Here is a 24,765-nt window from a genome sequence, read left to right as displayed (position 1 = left end):
TTAATTAGTTGGAAAAGCCTAGTTCTGGACTTAAACTTAATACCTTAACCTTATTATGTTATCTGGACAAGTTAAGAGTCCTAGATTTAGTAATGTAAAACCAGTTCTTCTTTTAATAATCCAGATTATTACATAAGTCAAGAGTATGATTTCAGCATGTTTCAATTATTATCCCACAAAGTCGACTGCCAAACGAAAAGCAATCAATTCGATGGACTTGTGACAGGTGGCGAAGTTGAATGCATTTGCTAGGGTGTTGTGAGGACATACTACGAATCACAATGGCAACTGTTTTGCAAACAACAAATGGTCAACATGCAATCGGGCAAACATTTGCATGCCAAAGGCAGCCGAACAACAATTACCATATAAAATTTGAAATGATTAAGCAACAACCACAGCGGCAACAACAAAGGCGACCAGCAAAATGAAAACGGAATGAGATTTCATTGTACATGTTCATGTATGTAGATACATAATGAAATGTGCGGAACCTCCAGTGATGCTGACAGCATAATCAGCGTATAATTTGCATAAAATTAGAATATGAGTTTGCACTACCCGACCACATCAGAGAAAAGCACGCGATGATTATTACCGAGGGATATGGTAAAATTCAAATAAATCATTTGAATATTCATTTATTCTTCTCCTCAATGCACAACTAAGCCCGGTGTCATTTTTCAAAAATATATTATCTTTTAAGCACCGGTGAAAATAAGGCTTTAGGCAAACATGTCCTTGGGCAAAAGATCATAGATATTTATATCTTTCGGATATAGGTCTTCAGGTCTAATTAATTTGGGCATTTTTGGATCCTCGGGAATCTGAATTTTGGGCTCAATTATCTTCGGCGTCTGAAAAGCATTGTTTTTCTAATAAATTAAAGTTGATGACTCTTTTATAATCTTTACCTCGGGTATGTGAATTTTGGGTGATTGTGGTTTAGCGATCAAATCTTTTACATTAATTAAATGATCCGCAACAGAAATCTTTGGTAGTATTGACTCTTTGGACTCAGGAATATGAATTTTGGGATCAATTATCTTCGGCGCCTAAAAAGCACAGTTTTACCAATAAATTAAGTTTCTTTATGACGTCTTTATAATTTTTACCCCGGGTATGTGAATTTTGGGTGATTGTGGTTTACCGATCAAATCTTCTTCATTTATCAAATAATCCGTTTCAGAAATCTTTGGTAGTATGGGCTCTTTGGAATCAGGAATATGAATTTTGGGATCAATTATCTTCGGCGCCTAAAAAGCATAGTTTTACCAATAAATTAAGTTTCTTTATGACTTCTTTATAATTTTTACCCCGGGTATGTGAATTTTGGGTGATTGTGGTTTACCGATCAAATCTTCTTCATTTATCAAATGATCCGTTTCAGGAATCTTTGGTAGTATGGGCTCTTTTGACTCAGGAATATGAATTTTGGGATCAATTATCTTCGGCGCCTGAAAAGCATAGTCTTACCAATAAATTAAGTTTTCTTATGATTGTTTTAAATTCTTTACCCCGGGTATGTGAATTTTAGGTGATTGTGGTTTAGCGTTCAAATCTTCTTCATTTATCGAATGATCCGCATCAGGAATCTTTGGCAGTATTGGCTGTTTGGGCACAGGCACCTGTAATAAAGAATGAACTTATTGTTTTTAATAATGTTCAAAAAATATTTGAGTCATATATTTTTATATAACTCGGATTGATAGATTCTTGCTTGTTTTATCTGTTTACCAAATTATGTGTGCCAGGAAGAGCAGGAACTACTGGCTTAGTTGCAGATACTACCCCAGTTATCTAAAATATAGATAGTTATCATGATACTGGAGTCAGATGTGACTACAATACATACTGGGTGAGTATTTGGATGACCCTTATTCTAACAAAGAAAATATAATATATAATATATAAGAATTTTTACGAATTTCTTTCCATTCTTACCCCAGACAATGGTATTTGATTCGGACGTTCGGATGGTAATAAACCATTTATAACTTCATTAGTATCAGGAATTATCGGTGTATGCAAATCCTTAAATACATTTGAACTTAAAAAAATATTATTCAGAAATCTTTTAAAACCTTACTCCGGGGGAGACAATTTTTGACAGCCCTTCGGATGGCAATGTATTTTTAATCAAATTTTCTGTGTCAGGAATTGAAGGATCTCTCACTGGTACCATTTCGGGCATCTACAACAAAGTATTCATAAAGTCTGGATTACAGATTAGAAATTCGGAACATACCGAAGGATCTTTTGAAGGATTTAAATCCTTAGCGCAATAAATAAAATTATTATTAAACTTTTCTTTCATATTCATTTTTATAACTTACACCGGGTAAAGCTGTTTGTATTTGTATTTCTGATGGTAAGATGCCACTGCTTAATTTATCTGTATCAGGAATTGAAGGACTTATCGGAAGAAAGCCAGCATCTGCTCCTGAAATCTAACATAAAGAGTTGTTATTTGGCATTAATTTTTAATATTATATAATAATATAATGCTTACCGAAGGTATTTCGGATTTTGGAGGATTCAAATCCTAATTTAAAAAAAAGACTTATTTAATAACGTATTTTTGGACAATTGTTTGGAACTTACATAGTAAATTCTTGGGGGCATTTTGGGCGGCAAAATACTAATTCCCTTTTTAGGAGGTTGAGAAATAGTAGGTCTTGTACTAGGTATCTGAAAAACAAGTTTGCCTATGCTTTTAGGATATTAATTCTGAAATCGTATTCGATCAATAATTGGTAAACTTCAATCATTTACAAACTGAATAGCAAACTTATGAATTTGGTTTTCAGGTATATAAACCCTCTTACCTTAGCTAAGGAAACACTTGATAGCTTTGTTGGACTTTCCATGTTTTCGGGTAGTAAATCACCAGTTTTGTTCATTGTAGGATTTTCCGAAATTGACTATTTAATTATTGAAACACTTGTCATTTTTTATCAAAGGTAAAAACAGTGTTTCCTTACCGACACAATTGTGTTTTCTTTTTTCAGATTCTGGTTGCGGTCTTCTGCCTTTGTATCGTTTGAGTTCATAATTTCGGCAGTATTAGTAATAAAACATGTAAAATCTGCATTAGTACTTACAATGTTTCCAGGCCTAATATCGTTTCCTACGCCTAGGTTACTTTCAAAATTTTTACCATCAAGCTTTCTTGGTTTCGAAACATTCTGTATGCTGCTTGCACTCGATCCATTTACAGGATCTCTGATTCCATTTGTTTCTTGTCCAGGATTGGTTAAAGTAACGCTCGAATTCGCAGTTTTATTCTATTAAATGAATTGAAAGGTATCTAAGGAAGTTAACAAAACTATATTCATCTACCAATGTAATGATATTGGGATTATTTTCGTTTTGGTCGGAGTCTTCAGGCTTACTAATATTCGTATTGTTGGACTGCGAATTTATAGTGTTTTTTGAGCTAAACTTATTTACATAAGGAACATCCTATTAAAATAATAAAAATAACAGGTGATCTATTGTATAACTTCGTAGTTCGTTACCAGATTTAAATCTTTGTTTGTCTTATCACCTTCAACTGCTCCTGATTCCGTAGGTATTTTATTTATTTGGGAATTTTCCAAAATAGGCTAATAAATAGGACTGTTAGGTTTCTCTACAAAAATATTTTTTGCAATCTTCTGCAAACTTTCTTACTGGTTTTAATATGCTGATTGATTTAGATCCATTTACAGGATCTCTGATTCCATTTGTTTCTTGTCCAGGATTTGTTGAAATTAGGCTCGAATTTTCATGTTGACTCTATTTAATGAATTACAATGTATCTAAGAATTTTGGCACACCTATAATGTTCTTACCGGTGTTATAATATCCGGATTACTTTCGTTTTGATTGGAGTCTTCGGGCTTACCAATATTGTTGGCATTGAATTCCGAATCTAAGATATTTTCTGAACTTTCAGTAGGCAATTTATTTGCATCGGTAACGGTCTATTAAAATAATAATAAAAACAGGTGGATTGATGTATAACTTCTTTGTTTCTTACCGGATTTAAATCTTGGTTTGTATTATCGCCTGCGACTGCTCCTGCTTCCGGAGATGTTTGATTTATTTGGGAATTTTTCGGAGTAGGCTAAGTAATTATTATTATTGTTTAAACTCGGGCTGGGTTACTCTACTACAATGTTTTCTGCAATCATAAACAATACAATTTTCTTACCGGTTTTAATTTACTGCCTGTACTATATCCATTTTCTGGAAGGTAGCTTTCATTTGTTTCTTGTCCGTGGTTTGTCGAAATTAGGCTCGAATTTTCATGTTGACTCTATTTAATGAAATACAATGGATCTAAGAATGTTGGCACACCTATAATGTTCTTACCGGTGTTATAATATCCGGATTACTTTCGTTTTGATCAGAGTCTTCGGGTTTACCAACATAGTTGTCATTGGATTCCGAATCTAAGGTATTTTCTGAACTTTCAGTAGGCACTTTGCTCTCTTCAGGAACGGTCTATTTGAATATTTAAAAAAAATCACTAGCACTGATGTGTAATTTTTTAGTTCATTACCGGATTTAAATCTTTGTTTGTATTATCGCCTTCAAATGATCCTTCTTCCGGGGGTATATTATTTATTTGGGAATATTCCGAAATTGGCTAAAAAAAATATTAGTAGTGTTTAATCTCGAAAACCCTCGACTGTTGGGTTTTTCTACAAAAACAAGCAATTTTCATACCGGTTTTAATTTACTGTTTGTATTAGAACCTTTTTCCGGAAGATTGTTTCCATTTGTTTCCTGTCCAGGACTTGTTGAAATTAAGGTCGAATTTTTATGTTTACTCTATTTAATGAATTACAATGTATCTAAAAATGTTGACACGCCTATAAAGTTCTTACCTGTGTTATACTATCCGGATTACTTTCGTTTTGATTGGAGTCTTCAGGTTTACCAATATTGTTGTCATTGGACTCCAAATCCAAGGTATTTTCCGAACTCTCAGTAGGCACTTTATTTGCATCCGGAACAGCCTATTAAAATAATAAATGAACTCGTGCACTGATGTATAACTTCTTAGTTCCGTACCGGACTTAAATCTTCCTTTGTCTTATCGCCTTCAACTCCGGCTCCTGCTTCCTGAGGTATTTGATTTATTGGTGAATTCTCCGAAATAGGCTAAGTAAATATTATTATCTTGAAAATAAATGTGTAGTGAGTAGTCACCTTTACTGGTATTTTGATAGGAATATTAGGCTTTTTATCTTTCGAATGGCCTTCTCCGATAGTATCACCATCTTCCGGTATTAAATTCGGGGGACTAACGGTAACTACTTCACGATTTTTCGGAAACACCGTTGAGTTTTGAAGGTTCTTCAAACAGGGCTACAAATAATAAACGTTGAAAAAGATATAAAAGTTTTGGTATCGAAGCTAGTTAAAGCATAATTACGATTTTATTATCAGTTATCCTTACCAGGATCGTGGGTTCTGTGGGGGTAGGAATCAAGCAGCTTCCATTAATGGCCACATATGGTGGAATGCAAAGGAATTTGGGCATATAATAAAAGGCGTCTGAAAATTGCCACGAGAACGATATAGCTGCAATCCAAAAAATTCCCATTTCGTTCGTTAAGTCTCTGCATGGAAACTAACTGAATAAATTGGAATTTATTTATTTCATTACTATTTAATCGGATAGTGTCGCTTTAACATTGTCAACCAACTGAATCGAAATAAATTAATACATCACACCAAAGTTAAAGTCAAAGTCTAATCTAAATACGATTCGCCTGAATCAGAAATCTAGCTATTTTCAATGAATAAATTCGATATCGAATAAAAGCTCGGAAATAGGCGAATAAATTCAAAGTGTCGAGGGTGGGTTGAAAATAGGGAAATTGGCACCCATCAGACGTGTCAAAGTGACAATTTTTTATTTACACTTCCCCCCTCCTCCACGACCGTGATGAATGACAAAAACAACAATGGCAGCTCTCATGACTCTGGTCACATTTGCGTGCGAGAGCGACGTGAGATGCATGTAAAAATTCGTAGGGGGTGCGAAAGTGTGGCCATGGCACAGGTAAAAATGCTTTGACATTTGTCTTTATTACACAGAAAATAATTCATTGTGTATAAATAAATCCGAAAATATAAGTAATATGTACGCTCTACTGACAAAGCATAACAAATAGGTTGATGTTTTGTATTTATCATTCTATAAAGTATCTTAGTAAAATTTGTATAGTATAAGAACGATTTTCATGCACTGCAAGCACGATTTCCTCTAATTTAAGCTTTAATTTTTTTTTACGTGTACCTTTAGTTGATATGAAGCCATCAAGTTGTGCACTCTGTTTATTTATCAACAGATTAGCAGGCAGTTTCGTTGGCTGTCGCCATCTCTTTCGCCCTCCTTAGCTCCGTCCCTGTCGCTCTTGTGGGTGTAATGGCACATGAAATCGCAATAAACATGACACAGAGCGTAGCAACTTTTGCGGCATGTAGTTAAGTATAACTTACGCCCAGAGCGCACATAATTCAAATTCTGCTTCGAATGGAAGGGGTGATTCAGGGAAGGGGTGGGGTTGCGGGGGTGACCGGATGGGGGGCGTGGGGTGCTCTGGGATGCTGGAAGTAACAGTCACGCTTTTGAGAGTGGGCTTGTGGGCGTGTGGCGACAGTGGGGCTTTCCCTTGGGTCTGTTTTGTCCTTTTCCATCGCCATCTGCCTCGAACTGTGAAATATGTTGCATACTTTTGTGGGCACTCTATCTCCCTCCATCTTTATATCCCCCATCCGGACGCTCCTTTTGACTTTTGCGGTTTATTGTAGGCGTGGCGCGTGCCAAACTTAACATACACAATCATTTTTGTGCCGCGCCATTTTTGCTTTCCTCTCACGTCCCACAAACTGGTGGGTGGGGCTGGGCCAGGAAGTGGGTTGGTAGTGCAATATTCAGTTGGCAAGGTCCTTCGGGTCTGGCGCGTATAAGTTCATAATTCATTCTTTCATTATTATTTTCATTTTCACATTTTCAGTTTCCTTGTCCGTGTTTCTTTGTGGATTCCTCTGTCCAGTTTCCTTGGGTTTTTGGTGCCGTTGACAAATTGTTTTAAATGGCATTTTCATAACGGTTCTGTTCTGTATTTAATCGCATTTATTTGAATAAAGTAAATTATAGTAAATTTGTATATTTAACAGACCATGCATAAGGTAGGTGTTTGTTAAGTAACTAAGGCATTTAATGGCACTATTATGTACAAGTCGAAATCGTATAAAATCTTTAAAAATCTTAAAAAAAAAAAAAGTGAAATTATCATGATGCTTGGATTAAACCCGGCTCTCCCTTTGTTCTACTGCCCTTTTCCATGGCCTTTTTTGTGCCGCTCCAAAACGCGCCAGCATCCTTTCGGATCCCTATTCCGATTTCGATACCGATTCCGATTCAGATCCAGATCCGACAAGTCAAAGTCCCCAAGCCACCGACGACATTTTGCGTTCGACAGCCGCAGGCACAGTGTGTAGTTGTAGATGGGTGGTTCGCTGGCTGATTCACTGGATTCTGGAGGAGCGGTAGGGGTAGCAACGACCACAGACGCGTCTTTTGTTTGCTTTGACAGAGGGTGCACCACCCACACCACCCGATTCTCTGTGTTTTGGCATTGGCGGCTACAGATTTGCTCGCCGGAGCACTAAACTTTTATTTCTTAAATCTGTGAATCGTTTGTGCGCCTCGCTCAAAGTCAATATGCGGGCGCAAATGTACGAAATGATGAGACAGACTTGTCAGTAGGTTGGTAACTGCACTGCTAAAAATTATTAAGAATTCATTAAATAAAACTATGAAACACTTTATATGCTAGCTCAAAGCGTGCTTTGTTCTTACCGCTTAAAATAAATAACAATTGAAATAAGAGAAATTTATAAATTTTTGTACAAATTAATAACTTTATTTTTAAGTGTAATGTTGATGTGGCCCAAAACTGGGCCCCTGATTTTGCCAACATTCGCGCTGCTGTTGCCGCTTCCTGTTTTTTGGAAAATCGGTTTTTGTTGATGCCAGCGCCAGTTGTTTAGCCTCCAACAGCGCAGACTTCAGTCAGCCCACTAACCCCTCGTTGTCCCTCCCCAACAGCCCCTTGAGCCCAACCGATTGGGACTACCGCCCACCCACCTAACCACATCCCATCCGTTGACCGAGCTTCTGTCCAGCAAACAACGACAACCGACAACTGAAGTGGAGTTTTGTTTGTTGTCCGTTTGTCAATTACAAAACTTTTATTGCAATTTACTTTTGTTTCGAGCTCGCAGCAGTCACTTTTACCTAACCCCCCCCACAAAAGACCCATGCCCACCCACCCACTTTTGAGGTCGTTTCAATTGCTGTTCGTTGACAATTTCGTTGTTCGCTCGGTTCAAGTATTTAATATAGCACTCGATGAAGTAATATCCATTCGCTTGTTTGATGAATTGTAACGGCTGGATATTCGAGGACATCAAATAACGATGCCCAACGGATGCCAACGATGTTGGCCATGGGTTAGATACGGATTGGTGTACGGATTGCCAGGGGGAAATTCGGCTAGAAAGCTGCCGGATAGGAGACATTCAACAACTCGTCCTAGGCTCGTTAATTGAAGTTTGATGTCTGTTGTTCTGGATGGAATTTGCAACCTGACGAAAAATAGATCATAGGAAGGCTTCCTAAACCATATATACTCTCCCTCCATTGATTCAGTAACGGCCTTATAATATATATGATAAAAATACCACTGTGTTCATATTTCTCTTAATGGTATTGTTTTATTTGCATACCCATCTTGTGAATAAATGCTAGAACCCCACTGTGAACCACTTGGAGCCAAGTGGCGACTACTGAGGAAATGGCCAGCTGGGTATTCGACTTTAAATTAACAAGTTTTTGCGTTTTTCTGTTCGACGAGCCCAAATGGAGCGCACAACAAACGATGCGCTAATTTGACAAAACCCACATGAGGTCCTTCGGGGGATGCGAAGGAGATTCGGGGTGCCCGTAAACCGAATGAGCCCCACGAACGCGCATTTAGTGTGCTCCACAGGAGTCTGCGGTAATTTGCAAGAGGTCCGGTCCACTCTTCTCTGGCCCAGGCATATACAATCCTATGCAATCAAATAGGAATGAAATTGACCATTAATGTGTGGGGCAGGTAAATATGGGAATGTATGTGCCCCAAGGGTGTATATGTGTATGTGCAATTGGTAGCAAGGTGCATTGAATAGCGCTGGTAATCCCCCCGAGTTCCTTGCCATTGACAGCTATTGTGAATGATGTTGACAAATGAGCGATTGTGAGTCCTGTCGAGCTAAGGAACCTGCACTAGACACTAGACCTACTCGGTTCAAGGATATTTACAGCACAAGGAACTTACATGCCATTACTGAAACAAGAAAAAATATTAAAGTAATAGTAAAGGATTTGTATTCCACCAAACGAATGGAAACTTATAATAAATCAATTTCCATTTATAAGAAATTATTCGAATAAATATCTATGATAAAGATTTTATAAATCATTAATAAATTTGCTTCTTATAATCCAAAGATAGAGCTGCCGTTGACCTTTTTTTAGTTAAGTTAGTTCATAAATTAGAAATGCCTTGGATTATTATTAACTGAAAATGCCTCCGGAACTTTTAAGCTCCAAATAAAATTCTAATAAATTAATCGTGACATACACGAGCGGAACTCGAAACTTTTCGCTGGCAACTGAACATCTCGAGTGCTTCTAAGCATTGCGCGGCATTTGGTAAACTCATTAAAAACTTTTCCTTATCGTGATGCTGGAAGAAAAAATGTCAATACAGTGGGAGCTCAAACAACCAACCGTTTTTGCCACCTGCATAATTTTTTGAGTCAACATTTTCGCATAACTTAAACATTTGTCGTGCACTCTTTTCCGCCATTTCCTTTGGCTGCCGCCCATTTTTAATGCTTCAACTTTTGCCCGACCAAGAACAGCAAACATTTAATTAATTAGTCGGAAAGTTTTTTTTTTTTTTCGCTTGCAGCCCTTTCTCGCATATTCTTATTGCTTATTCCTCGGAAAGTTGGCTGTTCATCAACTCGAACTCATTATCCCTTTCTGCCGGCCTTAACTTATTATCTCGTCAACGGGCCCTCGATTATGCCGGCAAAACTCTTTTCCCGGTTGTCTGGAGCACATCCTTAAAATATTCATGCGGTATACTCCTTTCGAAAATACCCATTTCCCCAGATAACTCCCGCAAGCCAAACGATTGTGATGATGCCAAGTCGTCACTGCCCCGTGAAATATTCATAAAATACTTAATTAATTGATTAATGGACCCCAAAAGTTGAAAGTTTAGCTAAAATGCTTTGCTATCGCAAGGTATCAAATTTCCATTGAATGTGGGCGGGGATGGGACCGATGATCCCACGGGGAGTTTGGGCGCAAAGTTCGTGGCAAACTTTGGTAGCAACTTTAGCATCTCATGGAAAATGTATTGTATAGGTGCGGAATTCCACATTTATTATTTATGATACTCTCAAAAATTCTTCTAAGATTGCTACGATTTTTCTGGCATTGATCTTTTATTGCATTGCAGATAACTCTGTGAGTACATAAAATTCTATCTGGTATATATTCTATATAATTATGTATACACATATCCTGTTGCTTTCGTGTTGACATCCAGCAGACGTGGCATAGCGACAATGGGAGCCACCCACTTTTGGTTCCGGTCGGCAGAGCCAAGTAACAATGTCACGCACACATATTTCCTGTCATTCCGGCATTTACTTCCTCACTTCTACTATTTTTTTATCGCATCCTTGTTAACACGTGCGTTGCTTCCCCATTGTTGCTATTGCTTTTTCTATTGCAGTGTACACTTAAAAAAGAAATATATCTCATATACATAATTTGTTAAGTTAAGAATACACTTAGTTAATATTTTACAAGTTAATTTATTAACTTAAATGTGTGAACTTATATTTTTTCTTTAAAAACAGGCAGCCACATGTTTGCTTTCAGTGTATCTGTACTCCTGTAATGTTTATCAGCTGGTTAAGATCTCAGTTGCATGGCCATGGCCAAAACTGAGCATGTGTAAAAACAAAGAAATACAGCAATAATATAATTATATGTTGGCATGACATGTTACGTGCAAGTGTCGTTTTCAGAAATTTTAACACGTTTTCCCCCCAAAGTCGCAAAACTCCAGAGAGGCCTGTGTTTCACGACTGATGGGATGTCATTAGATGCACGATGGAAATTTGATAGACGTGGGTGTTGAGTCTTTAACAAAGTAAAAATGCTTAGTAAAAGCTTTAAACACTAAAGTTGGCTAATTGTTAGAGTAAACACTTTAGCGAACCATCTATCTTACAGATAGCCGCAAAAAGAATCTCCAACAATTGGATATCCGGCCATTTTTCAGTCGTTTTTTGGTAATTACAAGACTCCGATGCCCTGGAATTTGTAATCAAAAATGCCACAAAAGCCACCGAACGGGAAAACTAATAATAAAACGCTTAATAAATCGTCTATCAAAGGCGAAGGAGCCGCCGCTGCAACTCGCACATGCAGTAGGGCATAGGGAGAGTTGGTGGAAACTATATGATATATGGATGGGTCGAACAGGAGTCTGGTCTGGTCTGGCTGCCACAATTTTTGGGATCAGGAAGCGGGCGGAAATGGTGTGGAGCCACGAAAACTATGCAAGCCCGCAACTCGTCTGGTCAAAGAAAATTCTAATAAATTCTTTTCATGCTGGAATTTCTGGTTTTATGGAACTTAACACGCTGATAATTGAAAGATTGAGTGCCGCATACATTGTTCGGACACGCCCAATTATATTAGCCATTAAAAAATGTCTAGGCAAATGAAATTAAGGCCCGTCTACAATGTTGCCCCACTGACTAGATAATATCGCAATCAAAATGCCAAATGCATTTTTTATTGAGTTAGTCAGCGACTGGCACCCATCGTCGCACTCTCACAATTCATCGGTGGCAATTGCATTCATCCTTCAACAAATTAAAACAAAGTTATATGCCACTGCAACACTTTTTTTCACTCCCTTCAGCTTTTGTAGCTAGCTAAAAAAAAAGCGAAAAAAAGTTATGGACAGTGTTGGGCATCGTAAAAAAATTTCCATTTCATTTGAGTTGTAAATTCTTTGTGTCGGTAGTCATAACAAGTTTTCGTACTTGATAAGTCGAATGAAGTTTTAGAGTTAAAGTTCAAAGACTAACATACACATTTTAAATCTTAACGCTTAAGTCGTAATTGATCTGGTAATTAATTTAGCTTCATATTATAAAGATATTTTCACAATAACCAAATTTAAACGAAAAACAGCAGTACAAAATTTGTTTACCACTTTCAGGTGTTATGAAGTGATGGCTCACCAATTTTTATAAATCCTTTCGTCGCGAAATTGTGCCCCAAAAACAATTGAATGAGCCAAATTACGCATACGACACGTGTGTCGTGACATTTTTCATACGTTTGCACAGTGGTTCCCTCCCCCCATAGGCCAAAAATAAAAAAATCATAGTCCAAATTTTGACTTTAAATGTATCATTACTTTCTCATAATTGGTCTAGCTATTCAAATTTATTCATGTTTTTGTTTTGCTCTAACTGACCGCTTCAAGAATAGCATCGAAAGAGACAGCATGATATGAATCATGCGATTATATTTCGTCATTGCATTCGGCATTGTTAAAGTAATTTTGAAAACGAAAAAGATAAGAACAAAATTTGGCAAACAAATTACAATCAATCTGGAGCACATTTCAATCAATTTAAGCAAACGTTGCTGCCTGAATTACGAAAAATATGTATGTATTTCACTATCGTGCATGCCCTTTGACAATTTTTCGATGGGGTCTTGAAACTTTAATGCTCCGAGCCTTGACCTCATGACGTTGCACTCAACTTCTCCACATGCAAATGGATTGCAAGGGGAAGGGGGTGGAAAATGGAGCCCGTGATGGAGGATGCAGGCGAACAATGGAACACGACTGCCGGCAGCAGGTGAAAGGAAAGCGCATTCAGCAGAGCCTCCGAAAGGACTCGCTCCTTAATTGCTCACTCCCCGCCCTCAGACAATTGTGATCCCTGTCAGGTGCAACTTAAGCATCATATTGAGCAGATAAAAGGCTGCTCTGTGTTTCCGCCTCCTGTTTGCATTTCCTTTGTCGCCGCACTTAACTCATTTTCCCCGATGGAGACATTTTTAAAATGGCTCAAGGGCTGGCTTTAATTGATCAAAGTTTATTAAATTAAATAATACTTTGTATTTTATGGGTCCCAACTGCTATCTTTATTACTGCAGAAAAGCAAAAGGCCCATTTTCACAGAAAATACTTCTGCAGTATGCCCTGTTCGTATAGCCGCTTCACGTCGGTGCCGCCGCCCACGAACTTGCCATCGATGAAGCAGCGCGGAACGGTCCTCGAACCCGTCATCTCGCCAAGAACCGCCTGGATCTCGTTGCCATCCTCCCGCTGGTCCAGCTCGATCACCGTTGCCTTGATGTTGATCTTCCGGAACTGCTCCTTGGCCATGCTGCAGTAGGGGCAGTAGCTCTTGCTGAAGATCACCACCTTGTTGCTGCTGATTGTGTCCCGCACGAACTGCGCATGTGAGCTGTCCATGCTCACGTAGAGATTGGGTCGCTGCAGGGTGCTGACCACCGTACCCATGGAATGTCCGGATGGATCCGAAAATGTTCGGGAAAGGGGGAAGCGAGGCTTGAGGCAATGGAATTTTGAGCAACCGTTTTCGACTGAATGTTTTTGAAAAACAGAACATCAGTTGCTCAGTTTCACAGAGATTGCTTGAAATGCTTGGTGATACAAAAAGTGACATTTTTAAATATCTTCTGGGAGCTTTTAAATTTCAGTGATTTTCACATTTTGATTAAAAAATCATTAGGCATTAAACACAAGCCGCAAAACAACAAGCCAACTATTTGCCAGCTGTAACTGCGGTTTGGGCCGTCATAAAATCTTCCCTTTTAGCCAGGCTTATGACACTTTCACCGAAACTCTGGGCCGAAAGGCTAACCGCAGTAACCGATGGCTCATGGAACCGCAAAGGGAACCCAAAGGAAACCCTTTTTGCAATCGAGAATCGGGAGATGCTGAAGGCGAGACTCACTAATGAACTAAGGCGTTTATTTATGCAAAAGTTCAGACCTCAACTAATGGGTCGAGGACATCAAAGACAGGACTATGGCTCCCTTGTCCTCCTGCTTAGGAAATCCACTGTCTGGCTGGAGTTTAAATATTAAATAACCCAAAGAGGGAAGTGAGTTCCGTTGACAGATGGGAGTTAGGTGGCAAAACTAACTGCAGACATGTGGATGCCGGAGAAATCCTTTTCATTAACGCGGCGCTTGTTGCTGACTTCCTGCCAGGACCTCCTCCACATGTGTGCACAGATATGCGAGTGTGTCCGTGTCCTGGTCGTAAGTTTCCGTGTAACAATGTAATTTATTGTGCGCACCTTTGTTTTCAGTCAACACACACTCAACGGCTTCGCCCTGGTAATAAAACAATTTCGCCCCATCTCACAAGTTTACACAAAGAAAACATGAATAAAATCTGTTATTTTTTGAAATGTTTAGGTAATATTGATATAATTCTTTCCAAAGTTAAAGACTGCACTTATTAAATATAGTTGTAGGAAAGCAAATTTAATAAGTAATAATTTATGTTATGGATATTAAGTTTTTTTCACAGTGTGCACAACTTTGTTGTCGCCAGGACATTGCCCATACACACACTGTAGCTAAAGGCACTCCTAAGTGGATTATCCTTTCTTCAGTTGCTTCAAAAAGTTACCCCCTCACCAGAACCAAAGGGCCAACTCATTATTGTTGTCTTGTCTTGTTCAATGGCCATCTGCTAACAGTTTACACATATGTAAAGCGCCAGTCCTTCGTCCTTAATCATTCTTTATGCCCGACATGCTACAAATTTATCGCATGCAATAAGAAATCTCCTCTCATCGCGCCTGCGCATTAAATTGAATCTCTTTCAAGGATTTCGCCTCAGTGTGCACTAGACCATGGTAATTGTTTTGGGAAATTTACTTAACAATCATTTTAAATTGTTCGCGGTTTTTGCCAAGGATTAGTACTTAATTTGATTAGGCTATTCAAGCTGGCAGCAAGTTCTCGTTCTTGGTGACGCCTTTTTATTGTTTTTGACTGGAATTTCTCGGTTCGTTTAGAACGACCATTAAGAATGTTACTTTGCGGGGTATTCAAGAAAGAGTTTACACAGTATGTGAAAGCAAAAAAGTGGTTGGGTTGTAGGAAAAATTGCCAGAAAGCTGGAAGAATCATTGTTAAAGAACCTTACTTCCAATTAACAGCTGTATATAAATAGCAATAAAATGCATTCAAAGACTGATGATCTATTTAGGTGTTAACTGTGTACTTTATCCGTCTCCCATAGAATCAATTAATCAACTACTTAATTCACATCAATACCCCATCGCCACACCTGGCGCAGATCGATAGCCATTGTCCACTAAGTGGAGCTGGAGCCAGAGGTCCGTTCACCTGAGCAGAACTGCTGGAAATCACCCAGAAATCGCCTGACGAACAATGCCTTTGTCTTCGTCTTTGAACTCCCTGCTAATTGTCAGCAATTTGTCTACGCAATTGCGTAATCCCATTGGCCCATTCCCCCGGCTGACGAATTAATTTCCAATCATTAACTCAGCTATGCAATGGCAACAGATACTGTGGAGTAGCTCGAGAGGATTGAAAGGGTTCAGGGGATTGGGCGTGGTGATGAGAAGACTCCTCAATTGATCACAATTTAAATGTCGGTCATTTATAGCGGATGAAGGGTGAAAAGCGAAGGAATTCGACGGCTTTGGCTAATTGGGTTAGGCAGCAAATGGGCAGGAAGTCGCTAGTGGATAGAACTTTAACTGGTTTACACTGCGCACAATTTTGAATTGATATTATTTCAACTTGTATATAAAGCTATTTACTACAAAGCAAAGTTTCACATGTTCTATATTCTATTTGTTTTAATTATTCTACTTATTTATAGTACTTGTGTATCTTAAATATATACAATTTCTTTCGGTGCACTGAGAAAAGCGTTGCCAATCTTAAGCACATTCTGGACAAAATTGATTAGCTTAATTTACATTTAATGTTCATAATTTTTTACCACGCCGTTCTTCTCTTTATCCACAGCCATTTCCAGCAGTCTGCTGCCATTTGCAAAAGTTTGTTATAAATTTCTTCATTAAATATTTTCATTCATGTGCCACGCGCTTTTCGCCTCGAAAGGGTTTTCCACCCCCTCAAATGAAATGAAATGAACTGCGTGCGCTGTAATTATTCATGTGGGGATTCCCCCATTTCCCCGCTCAAATGCTCTCCAGATGAACTCAAGTGCTGGGTTAGCCCCCAAGTCCCAAAGACACCTTCTATATATTCATAGTTATTTAGACCTGGTGCAAAGGTTAATCAAATGAATTACATTTTGGTAATGACTTTGGGCAAATCTATAAATGACTAAATGGAAAATATATTTTTCAGTTGCAGATGTTATTTTTCCATCAAAATTTCACTACCACATCCCACACTTCAAGTAAACAGGCAACATTTTTCCACTCACCCAAGACCGAAGCAATTTAAACTTTTTTTTCAGCTGGCGCCTTAAAATAAAGCTCATCTTAATCTCTGACAAAGAGGCCCACCAGCTGGCATTTGAGCCTACAGCTCCCTAGTTTTCTCCAGTTGTCTCGGCTCAACTCATCAAACCAATGCACATCCGTCCAATTAATCCAGTGCGTATCAGCCAAGAAAAGCCGAAGCTACGGCTTAAAAAGAGAAGATGGAAAATGGAAAGGAAAACTAGGCACACCTGCGCGCCTACCGATTCAGCAATTTTCCGCACAAATTCCAATGACAGCCTGTCGTCTCTTTCCCCTCGCCCTGTTGCCGTCTCTTTCCATCTGGGTCTGGAAGCAGAAAGGCAAGACAAACGCATGATCAAATGTCACAATCAATTTCAATTTGGCGCTCGAATTGAGCTTCGTTAGCGGCAAAGGCTGCAAAAAGAGACGGCAATCTGAACGAACAATCGGCAGGGAAACGAGTGGAGTGCCTTGGATGCCAAGAAGAAGATGCAACAGCCAAAGCCACTTTTTCTAATCAACTGCCTGTAATTTAACTAATTTGTGCAGCTCGTTGCAATTGTCTCACGTTGCAGCAGTGCCACGGCCACTGCCACTGCAACTGCAACTGCAGCCGCTTCCTTGACAACCTGGCTAACCAAATATAAATTGCAAATTGCTCAGTGAATACCTTAGCATGGCCAAAAGAAAGGCTGCGCAGTGGGTAGATTGACTGACTAACTGGAGAGCTGCAGTTGGATAGTCGAGAATATATAAACTGAAGAAGGGATCTAACATTTGATATGAAATGTATTGCATCAAAATCCAATCCAATTTGACTTTTCATGTTGTAAGAGCTAAAACTTCAACAATATCCGATAAATACACAATGAAATCCATTTAATTTAGTGCCAGTCACACTCAAATAAAGTTCCGTTGAAAGATCCTCACAATCCGACACCTAACCGCAATTATGTTCGTCGAGTGCATTATGCCGAATATCAGGAGCCAAAAAGTATAATAAGAAAACCTCTAAAACTTCCAACGCACTTTTTGGTTGAATTCCTTGGATCTTTTGTTCTTTGGCTATAGTGGCAAAAGCGTCTTTTGTCCTTTGTTTACCAACGTCTAGACGCCGATGGTGACTTGGCTCAAAAGCTGCATCCACGGTGCGTGGGTTGTCCTTTAAAGGCATTGTGTAACTTTTAATGCAAAAAGTGTGTGGCTGATAAAATTGAAGGCAAACTGGGCTTAAAGTGTTTCATAACAACAGCAAAAAGTTACCACAAACAATAAGACCTTTGCACAAAAGGCAGGAGAAGAAAATGGTTGCGATATGGAATGAAAATCAAAGTTTTTAATAAGTACCCATTCAAATTTGAAGTAAAATTTAAAGAAAATCGAACACTAGCTTTTTAACTATAATAATTGTATTCCTTTCACTAGTAAAGTTTTTTGTTCTCTGTTAAACATTTTAATTACGCGCAGTAAGGAGAATGGAACGTGCTGCAAAGGTCAACGATTTGTGGCAAAAGAGCGGCAAATTAAAAACTTTGCGTAAAATCCATTTTAACTTTTCAACAACTCATCGCGCATCTGGCGCCCTGAAAAAAAAGCCCCAATCTGAGCCTGACAGCCCAGCGTTTAATAAAGGCAATTGGAGTTAGAGTTGGAGGCGGAGTCACTGCAATCCTAGTTATTCCTGCTCCTGTGCGATGAGCACGATGAGTCCGTCAACGGCCTCTGGTTAACTAACAAGAGTCACTCAAGTTGAGGAATATGATTAAGAATGGAAACTTTTAGAGATGGGATAGATGTACGTTGTTAAGCGGACTTATATGCTGAGTTGTAATCAAAATAAGTCTTTGTTAGTATACAAAATATATATATTTAAAGACCTTTAAGAATGTCTTTCAAACTGTTTTAAAACTTTATGTGAGTTCTTTTGACCTTTTGACTACCTTAATATTTTAAGACTTAGCTATATCTTGATTTTTGTCATCTTAAAATTCTGTTCAACAATTTTCTATCTGTAAGCTTGATGTTTTAAATTAAAGCTCCATCTGGAGGAGTTCCTCGAGTGGGATGGCAGTGCAGAGATGCCTGCAACTCCATCTAAATGTTCATTTGTTATGCTGTCGTCGGTCGCGATCATCATCGCCGCTATATTCGCAATCACCATCATCATCCCATCCCCATACCCATTCTCATCGTCATCCTCAACTGGCGGGCAGCCAACAAGTGTCTTCAAACACACTTCCACTCCACTTCGCGCTGCCAACTGCAAAGGAGGCGCCTCCAGCGATGTCTTCAAGTAGCCCGCAGCGTAGAGATGCGCACATGGTAGTTTGCTAGCTAAAAAACTGAAATATATTCGAAAAATGAAATTGTTGCTATTGAATTGTGGTTGTACTAATGACAATAAGCTATTAAAATATTATAAATACCTACATACTACTAGTAGAAATAGTATATATGTTGTCAAATACATCCTTTATAATTTTATTAGGGTTTAATTACCAAATATCTTTATTTCAAAAATAGCTCTTTTCAAGCTGAAATCGCAACAGATTCATCTTGGTACTGCACATGCAAATTGCCAGTGACCGCGATGTTTTGATTTTATTCTCATTTTGATTATTTTGTTCGCTCCACTTACAGATGGCCCGGAGACTTTGCTCCGGCGTGGGCTTGTTCCCAAAGACTGGCTTCATGTGGCTCCGACTGGCCAAAGACTGGCCAGCTGTGAAGTGCAGTTGAAATTGCCAGCGCGTGGGCTTTTCCAGCTTTTCCCAGTTGTTCGGGAAGTGCGTGACATGTGTTTCAGAGTGCCAGAACGGTAGTTAACTTATGGAAATGCAGCCAGCTACTCGACAGCAAACTTTGTTTGATTGACTAGGCGACGGACATGGTCATCGTGAAAGCGGCCAAGTCACGTCCGCAGCGATAAAATGAAGTTGTCCAATGGGATCCCATGGAAATCAATTTTAAGTCAATACTCGAACTGGGCTTAGGTGAAATAAAAGATACATTTCATAAATGCTTTCTATAAATCTTTTCGACATTTGACTAATCTGCTGCACACAAGTCCAGTTGGCAAACATTATTAGACTATTCTAAACGATCCATGAGATACTCCTTCCAAGCGGGGATTGTCCAATAAACGGCTCAAGATTAATGCATGCCGTCGTTTTATTGGCCCAAATCCAGTTCCACCTCTTGTTGCCAGCCATATCCGCTGGCCAAAATGGCAATATTTACGAGAATCGATACCCAATTCAAATTGCAATTGCGAACAGCAAAGAATCCAGTTCTCTAAAATGTGTGCCAACCGAAAGATATGGTATAGATTTCCAGCTATCCAATAGTACTTTACCATTTTCACACTCAATTTGATATCCGTAGGGCAGTAGTTAAACAAATCATGTGTGGTAACTGATATTAAACTGTGCTAATTTATTTAAATAATAATAATCTGGTAATCACACCTTTTTTCCAATAAATTTTTTTATGGATGAAAACAAGCCTTCTTAACAAAACTACTAAAAATAGTGCGTTTACATTCTAATGTCATAATCATATCTTTAAGTTAACACTTATTTTGTTAATTAATTTTAATACTATTTGGTAAATTTTAAGAAGTCTAAGCAGTCGTTAAACTCTCCCTTTAAATTTTTCAGCCCACTTAGGTGCACATAAGGCGCCTTTGAAGTGTGTCAATGCATCGCTTGCCACATGTGGAACATTTCGCACGACACCCGTTCGCATTTCACCCCTTTTTCCGCCCCCCATCGGTGGCCCCCCTTTTTTGGCCAACACATTTGGCAAGTGTCTGCGCCTGCTTAGGCCGCGATAATTTATGTGGCTGCCGCATCTCCGTCGTCGTTGGATTTAGCGGCTTTGATCAGTGCCGACAACAATGCACGCCGCATTTTTGCCCCCTGGAATTTTGCCTCTCGACTTGAAAGCGAAAGTGACATTTTACTAATTTAGCATTTTGAATGCGCCTCGTGTCTTGCGGTCGCGCCAAAAGATTTATTCGTTGCAGTGCAAGTGCAACTTGCCCGCCTCGCCGGCTTTTAATTAAAGTCTTTTTTATATTTTCTGGCCACTGGCTGAAGGGGGGAGGCCATTCATCAATAACATGGTTATGGATGCTGGGCATGCTTGGCCAGAATTGATTGATGGATGGATGTCTAAAAGGAACCAATGAACTTGCAAGGAGTTCAAGGATAAGTAGTTCTAGTATCGGTTCAAGAAACTCATAGGAGAATTTCTAAGGATAAGCTGAAAACAACAAATTACACGTGACAAAGGCACATTTATTTTTAGAGATATAATTAAAGCATAATGAAATCTATAAAGCAATTAGTATCGAACCGTTCAAATTGCATTTACCGGACTTGCGGTGGTTTTCCGCTTTATCCGTTTATCGCGCCGCGACCAATCCGCACCACTTTTTTTTGGGGCCATCAAATTGGAGTTGAAAAACGATTTAACAAGGCCAAAAACTACAGCAACAAAGGCAAACATTGCTGAATTATTCGAAGGCAAACAAAAGGCATTCAATTAAAATTTGCACAGTTTGCTGGGCATGGCAAAACATTTAATACAATTTACGCAAATTAATTTCGCTGCAAAAATGAGAAAATGCAAAACTGCGAAAAACATTCAAATCTGCGAAAATGTCGAGGAATTTGCGATATTCGAAGCGCGACGGATGCAAAAAGGGCTGACAACAATCGCATTCAGCAATCGATGAATGTTTCGAGTGCAACAAAAGTGCAATATTAATGGCCTATATAAATGGCAGATATACTATATCCCGATATCCACACACACACGCGCACACTCACACACTCGAAACAGCAGTTAAACGCAAATATTTTGCGTGAAAACAATTTGCGAAAATTGCATAAACCGATAGAGAGCAGAGATAGACAATGCAATACCAATTTGTCGTATTGTTTGCCAATGGCCAAAAAACAATGGCTTAGGTAACGAAAGATATTTTTTTTTTTTTTTTTTTGGATATATTAATTTAAAACTGTCCTTCGCGGACAATCATTAAATTTGATGACTAAACTTAACGGTAGAGAATTAATTGATTACATAAATTGTTGCGAAACTATACAATAACTGTCGATATTGTATGTATGAAGTATATAATAATGTATGTATATAATTTAATTTAATTTGCGTGTCTAATCCCAGAGAGGTCCAAAGGGTGTGATCGGTGCAGCCTCCTGGTGCGTTGACTGGTGTCCATCAGGTCTTGTGCCAGGTTGTTTGGGTGGTCTTGAAGCCTCTGCATGTACTGCCTGCTGCTTTTCTTAATCTCATCCTTCACCCAGGGGAAGCTGAGGACCTCGTGTATAGTGGCATTATCGTGGAAAGGGTGAGCGTTTGTGACTGTGCGGAGCGTTTTGTTTTCGAATGTCTGGATAATGTTGATGTTACTTTTCGATGCAGTGCCCCACAGTTGAATGCCATACGTCCAGATTGGCCTTATGATCGCTTTGTAGATAAGGAGCTTAGTGGAAGTCGGTAGCTTAGATTGTCTGCCCATCAGCCAGTAGAATTCACGGACTCGGTTCTCCGCCTGTTTCCGCTTCTTTAGCAGGTGTGGTCTCCATGTAAGTCTCCTGTCCAGTGTAAAGCCAAGATAATTTGGATTGGCTACCTCTGGGATTGGGAACCCGTTGAAACTGACTGGTGGGCAAGTGCCGCGTCTAGTTGCGAAGGTGGTAGCGGTTGACTTGTCGCTGTTTACCGATATATTCCATCTCGTGTGCCACGTGTTCAGTAGATCTAGTTGCTCCTGCATAGTCTGGGAGGCCTCTGCTTTGGTATCTGCTGTTGTTAGGAACGCAGTATCATCGGCGTAAGTGGCTGCCATAATGTACTGGCTCGGTATCACCGGCAGGTCAGCCGTATACGCGTTGTAGAGGAGCGGACCGAGAACGCTTCCTTGGGGAACTCCTGCACGGGCTTCTTTGACGTCTGAGCGCGTTTCTCCACACCTGACGGCGAATCTTCTGCCCTCCAGGAACGATTTTAAGAACTTGAAATATGGCTGGGGCAGGCCGTTTTTGAGCTTTAGGAGGAGACCGGGGTGCCAAACACGATCAAAGGCTTGCTTAATGTCCAGCATTACTGCTAGGCAGTATTTCTTATTCTCAAAGGCGTCCAGGATATATTGCGCTACTCGGTGGCCTTGCTCTGGTGTCCCGTGGCGGCGCCTAAAGCCAAACTGGTGATCAGGGATCAGACCAGCCTCCTCAATCACCGGCAATACTCTGGTCAAAAATACTCTTTCGAGTATCTTGGAGAGTACTGGTAGTAGGCTGATCGGGCGGTAGGAGGCGGGATTGGCTTCGTGTTTACCAGGCTTCAGGATCATAACTACTTCGGCGCGTTTCCATGATGAAGGGAAGTGCCCCAATTGCAAGCACTTATTTATTATGGTCGTGATTAGTGACTTGCTAATAGGGGGGAGGAGCTTTAAAGCAATGGCATTGATGGCATCATCGCCTGGAGCCTTGTGGTTACCCATTGCCGCTATTAAATTGCTGATTTCCTCTTCCGTGGCCTGGGGTATCGACTCGGAGTCAAAGAGAGGTTCTGACAGGAGCCTGGCTGTTTCGGCTGCTTCATTTGGCATTGAATGAATGATGTGTAGTAGGGTCATCCATTTTGCAGACAAAAGCTTCTGGTTCTGCTCGTTTTCTCTGGAAAATTGGGTCAGCCGATAAAAACAATAAATAGTCGTCCAGAATTTATGGCATTTTAAGGTGTTTGCACAAGAACCATTCAACAAATTGATTGCTCTCCATTCAACTGGCAATTAAAATTGTATGAACTAAAAATACAGCATGAAAGAAGTTTTCTCAATTTTTTCGAAAATCATGTTTTAACATGATTTTACAACCTATAATTTAAGGCAGTCTTCTTGTAATGAACCAACAACAACCTTAAATATGTACATTTAAACTTTCCCCCAGACTTGTCCCAGTCACATAAACTGCTTTCACATATTTTCATATGCAGCCTTTGGCTCCTGGCGCAAACATACAAAGTGTGAAACCCTTTGAGACGCACTAGACACGCCAGAAAATGAATAAAAATAGGAAAACCCCCAAGAAAAACAGAACACTTTCCGGGCCAGACAGTACACTAGGATCAGCTGGGGCGGTGGAAAGACAAAAAATGCTGGAAAATTATTTTACGGCTAGTGTGTATGCGTTGAGAAATTATTATGAGCTGAGGGATCGGCTATATGTGGCAAAGGATGTGGCAAGAGGTCGGTTTGCTATTCGCTTGAATTAAAATGAATTTAAATGGTTTGCTTTGGCCAAAGTTGCTCCCATATGCAGGCAGAGCCAAGGAGCAAGGATATCGTGCATAATGCTTAGTGGCAGGATAAAAAGACAGCTCAAACTCATATTTATCTGCGGAATGTCTGCAAAGTTGCAACGAGTTATTAACTAGCCGAGCATTTGGTGCGGGGTTCTTTACTTTGCGCATTATTCACCGGGAAGGTGAAGTTCCTGCTGCATTCTATTAGCTGGTCTAAAATCAAATATTAATTTCAGTAGATGAATGGATAAGTCCAGCCCACTGATAGAGCCATCAACACGCAATAGCCAAGCACCGTGGCTTAATTAAACTCGCGATCATGAGCAACTGGACGGGCAATTAAAAACTTAAGGCTGGAAAAATCCAACCAGCTGCACTCACTCGCGCCGGGAAAAATGAAAAATAGGCGTTGCACTTTGAATGGCCGAATCAAGTGGATGGGGAGATTTGCTATCTGGCTAAGCCACGCCCCCTTGGAAAGCGAGGGGCGTGAGTGGCAATTTTTCGCGCTGAGTGCAAATTGCGATTGCGAAGATCGGATCGCTGGGCTTTTACCCAGTGCAAATAAGCAATTAGTTGGCTTAATAACTTAATGGCCTTGCAACCGGTTCGCATTTCCTAATAGAATTCTTTTTTTTTCGAAGGGCAGGGGGTGCCCCAAAGTTAACTTTTGCCTTTTTGCTAAACAGTCCGCGGAAAAGTTTGCCGGCAACAAAGTTGGCCGGGGCACAAAGTAAATGAAGCCGCCGCAGCAGCCTCAATTTA

At 39.6% G+C, this 24,765-nt stretch overlaps 3 protein-coding genes across 3 annotated transcripts; all 3 read right to left on the bottom strand.

Moving 5' to 3' along the window:
- Positions 1 to 631: 631 nt before the first annotated feature.
- Positions 632 to 5,608, bottom strand: LOC6615436 (probable serine/threonine-protein kinase DDB_G0267686). Its single transcript, XM_032715514.1, has 29 exons — positions 5,453 to 5,608; positions 5,203 to 5,361; positions 5,065 to 5,154; positions 4,878 to 5,009; positions 4,717 to 4,821; positions 4,550 to 4,636; positions 4,360 to 4,491; positions 4,199 to 4,303; positions 4,025 to 4,111; positions 3,837 to 3,968; positions 3,676 to 3,780; positions 3,522 to 3,608; positions 3,343 to 3,465; positions 3,105 to 3,287; positions 2,985 to 3,032; positions 2,829 to 2,924; positions 2,605 to 2,691; positions 2,513 to 2,545; positions 2,337 to 2,450; positions 2,249 to 2,275; positions 2,090 to 2,194; positions 1,945 to 2,034; positions 1,856 to 1,882; positions 1,738 to 1,800; positions 1,518 to 1,628; positions 1,317 to 1,457; positions 1,116 to 1,256; positions 915 to 1,055; positions 632 to 857 (listed from the first exon to the last, which is right to left on the bottom strand). Exons 1-29 carry the CDS (start codon positions 5,597 to 5,599, stop codon positions 726 to 728), a joined length of 3,030 nt encoding a protein of 1,009 aa, XP_032571405.1. The 5' UTR covers positions 5,600 to 5,608; the 3' UTR covers positions 632 to 725.
- Positions 5,609 to 6,549: 941 nt separating this feature from the next.
- Positions 6,550 to 6,777, bottom strand: LOC116800292. Its single transcript, XM_032714185.1, has one exon. It carries the CDS (start codon positions 6,775 to 6,777, stop codon positions 6,550 to 6,552), a length of 228 nt encoding a protein of 75 aa, XP_032570076.1.
- Positions 6,778 to 13,288: 6,511 nt separating this feature from the next.
- LOC6615435 (glutaredoxin-C4) lies at positions 13,289 to 13,801 on the bottom strand. The gene has a single exon (XM_002039781.2). The coding sequence runs from the start codon at positions 13,692 to 13,694 to the stop codon at positions 13,344 to 13,346; it is 351 nt and encodes a 116-aa protein (XP_002039817.1). The 5' UTR covers positions 13,695 to 13,801; the 3' UTR covers positions 13,289 to 13,343.
- Positions 13,802 to 24,765: the final 10,964 nt, after the last annotated feature.

The sequence above is a fragment of the Drosophila sechellia genome, chromosome 2R (genome assembly GCF_004382195.2).
Source record: "Drosophila sechellia strain sech25 chromosome 2R, ASM438219v1, whole genome shotgun sequence".
Classification (NCBI taxonomy): domain Eukaryota; kingdom Metazoa; phylum Arthropoda; class Insecta; order Diptera; family Drosophilidae; genus Drosophila; species Drosophila sechellia.
This window is presented reverse-complemented; position numbering and strand designations above follow the sequence as displayed.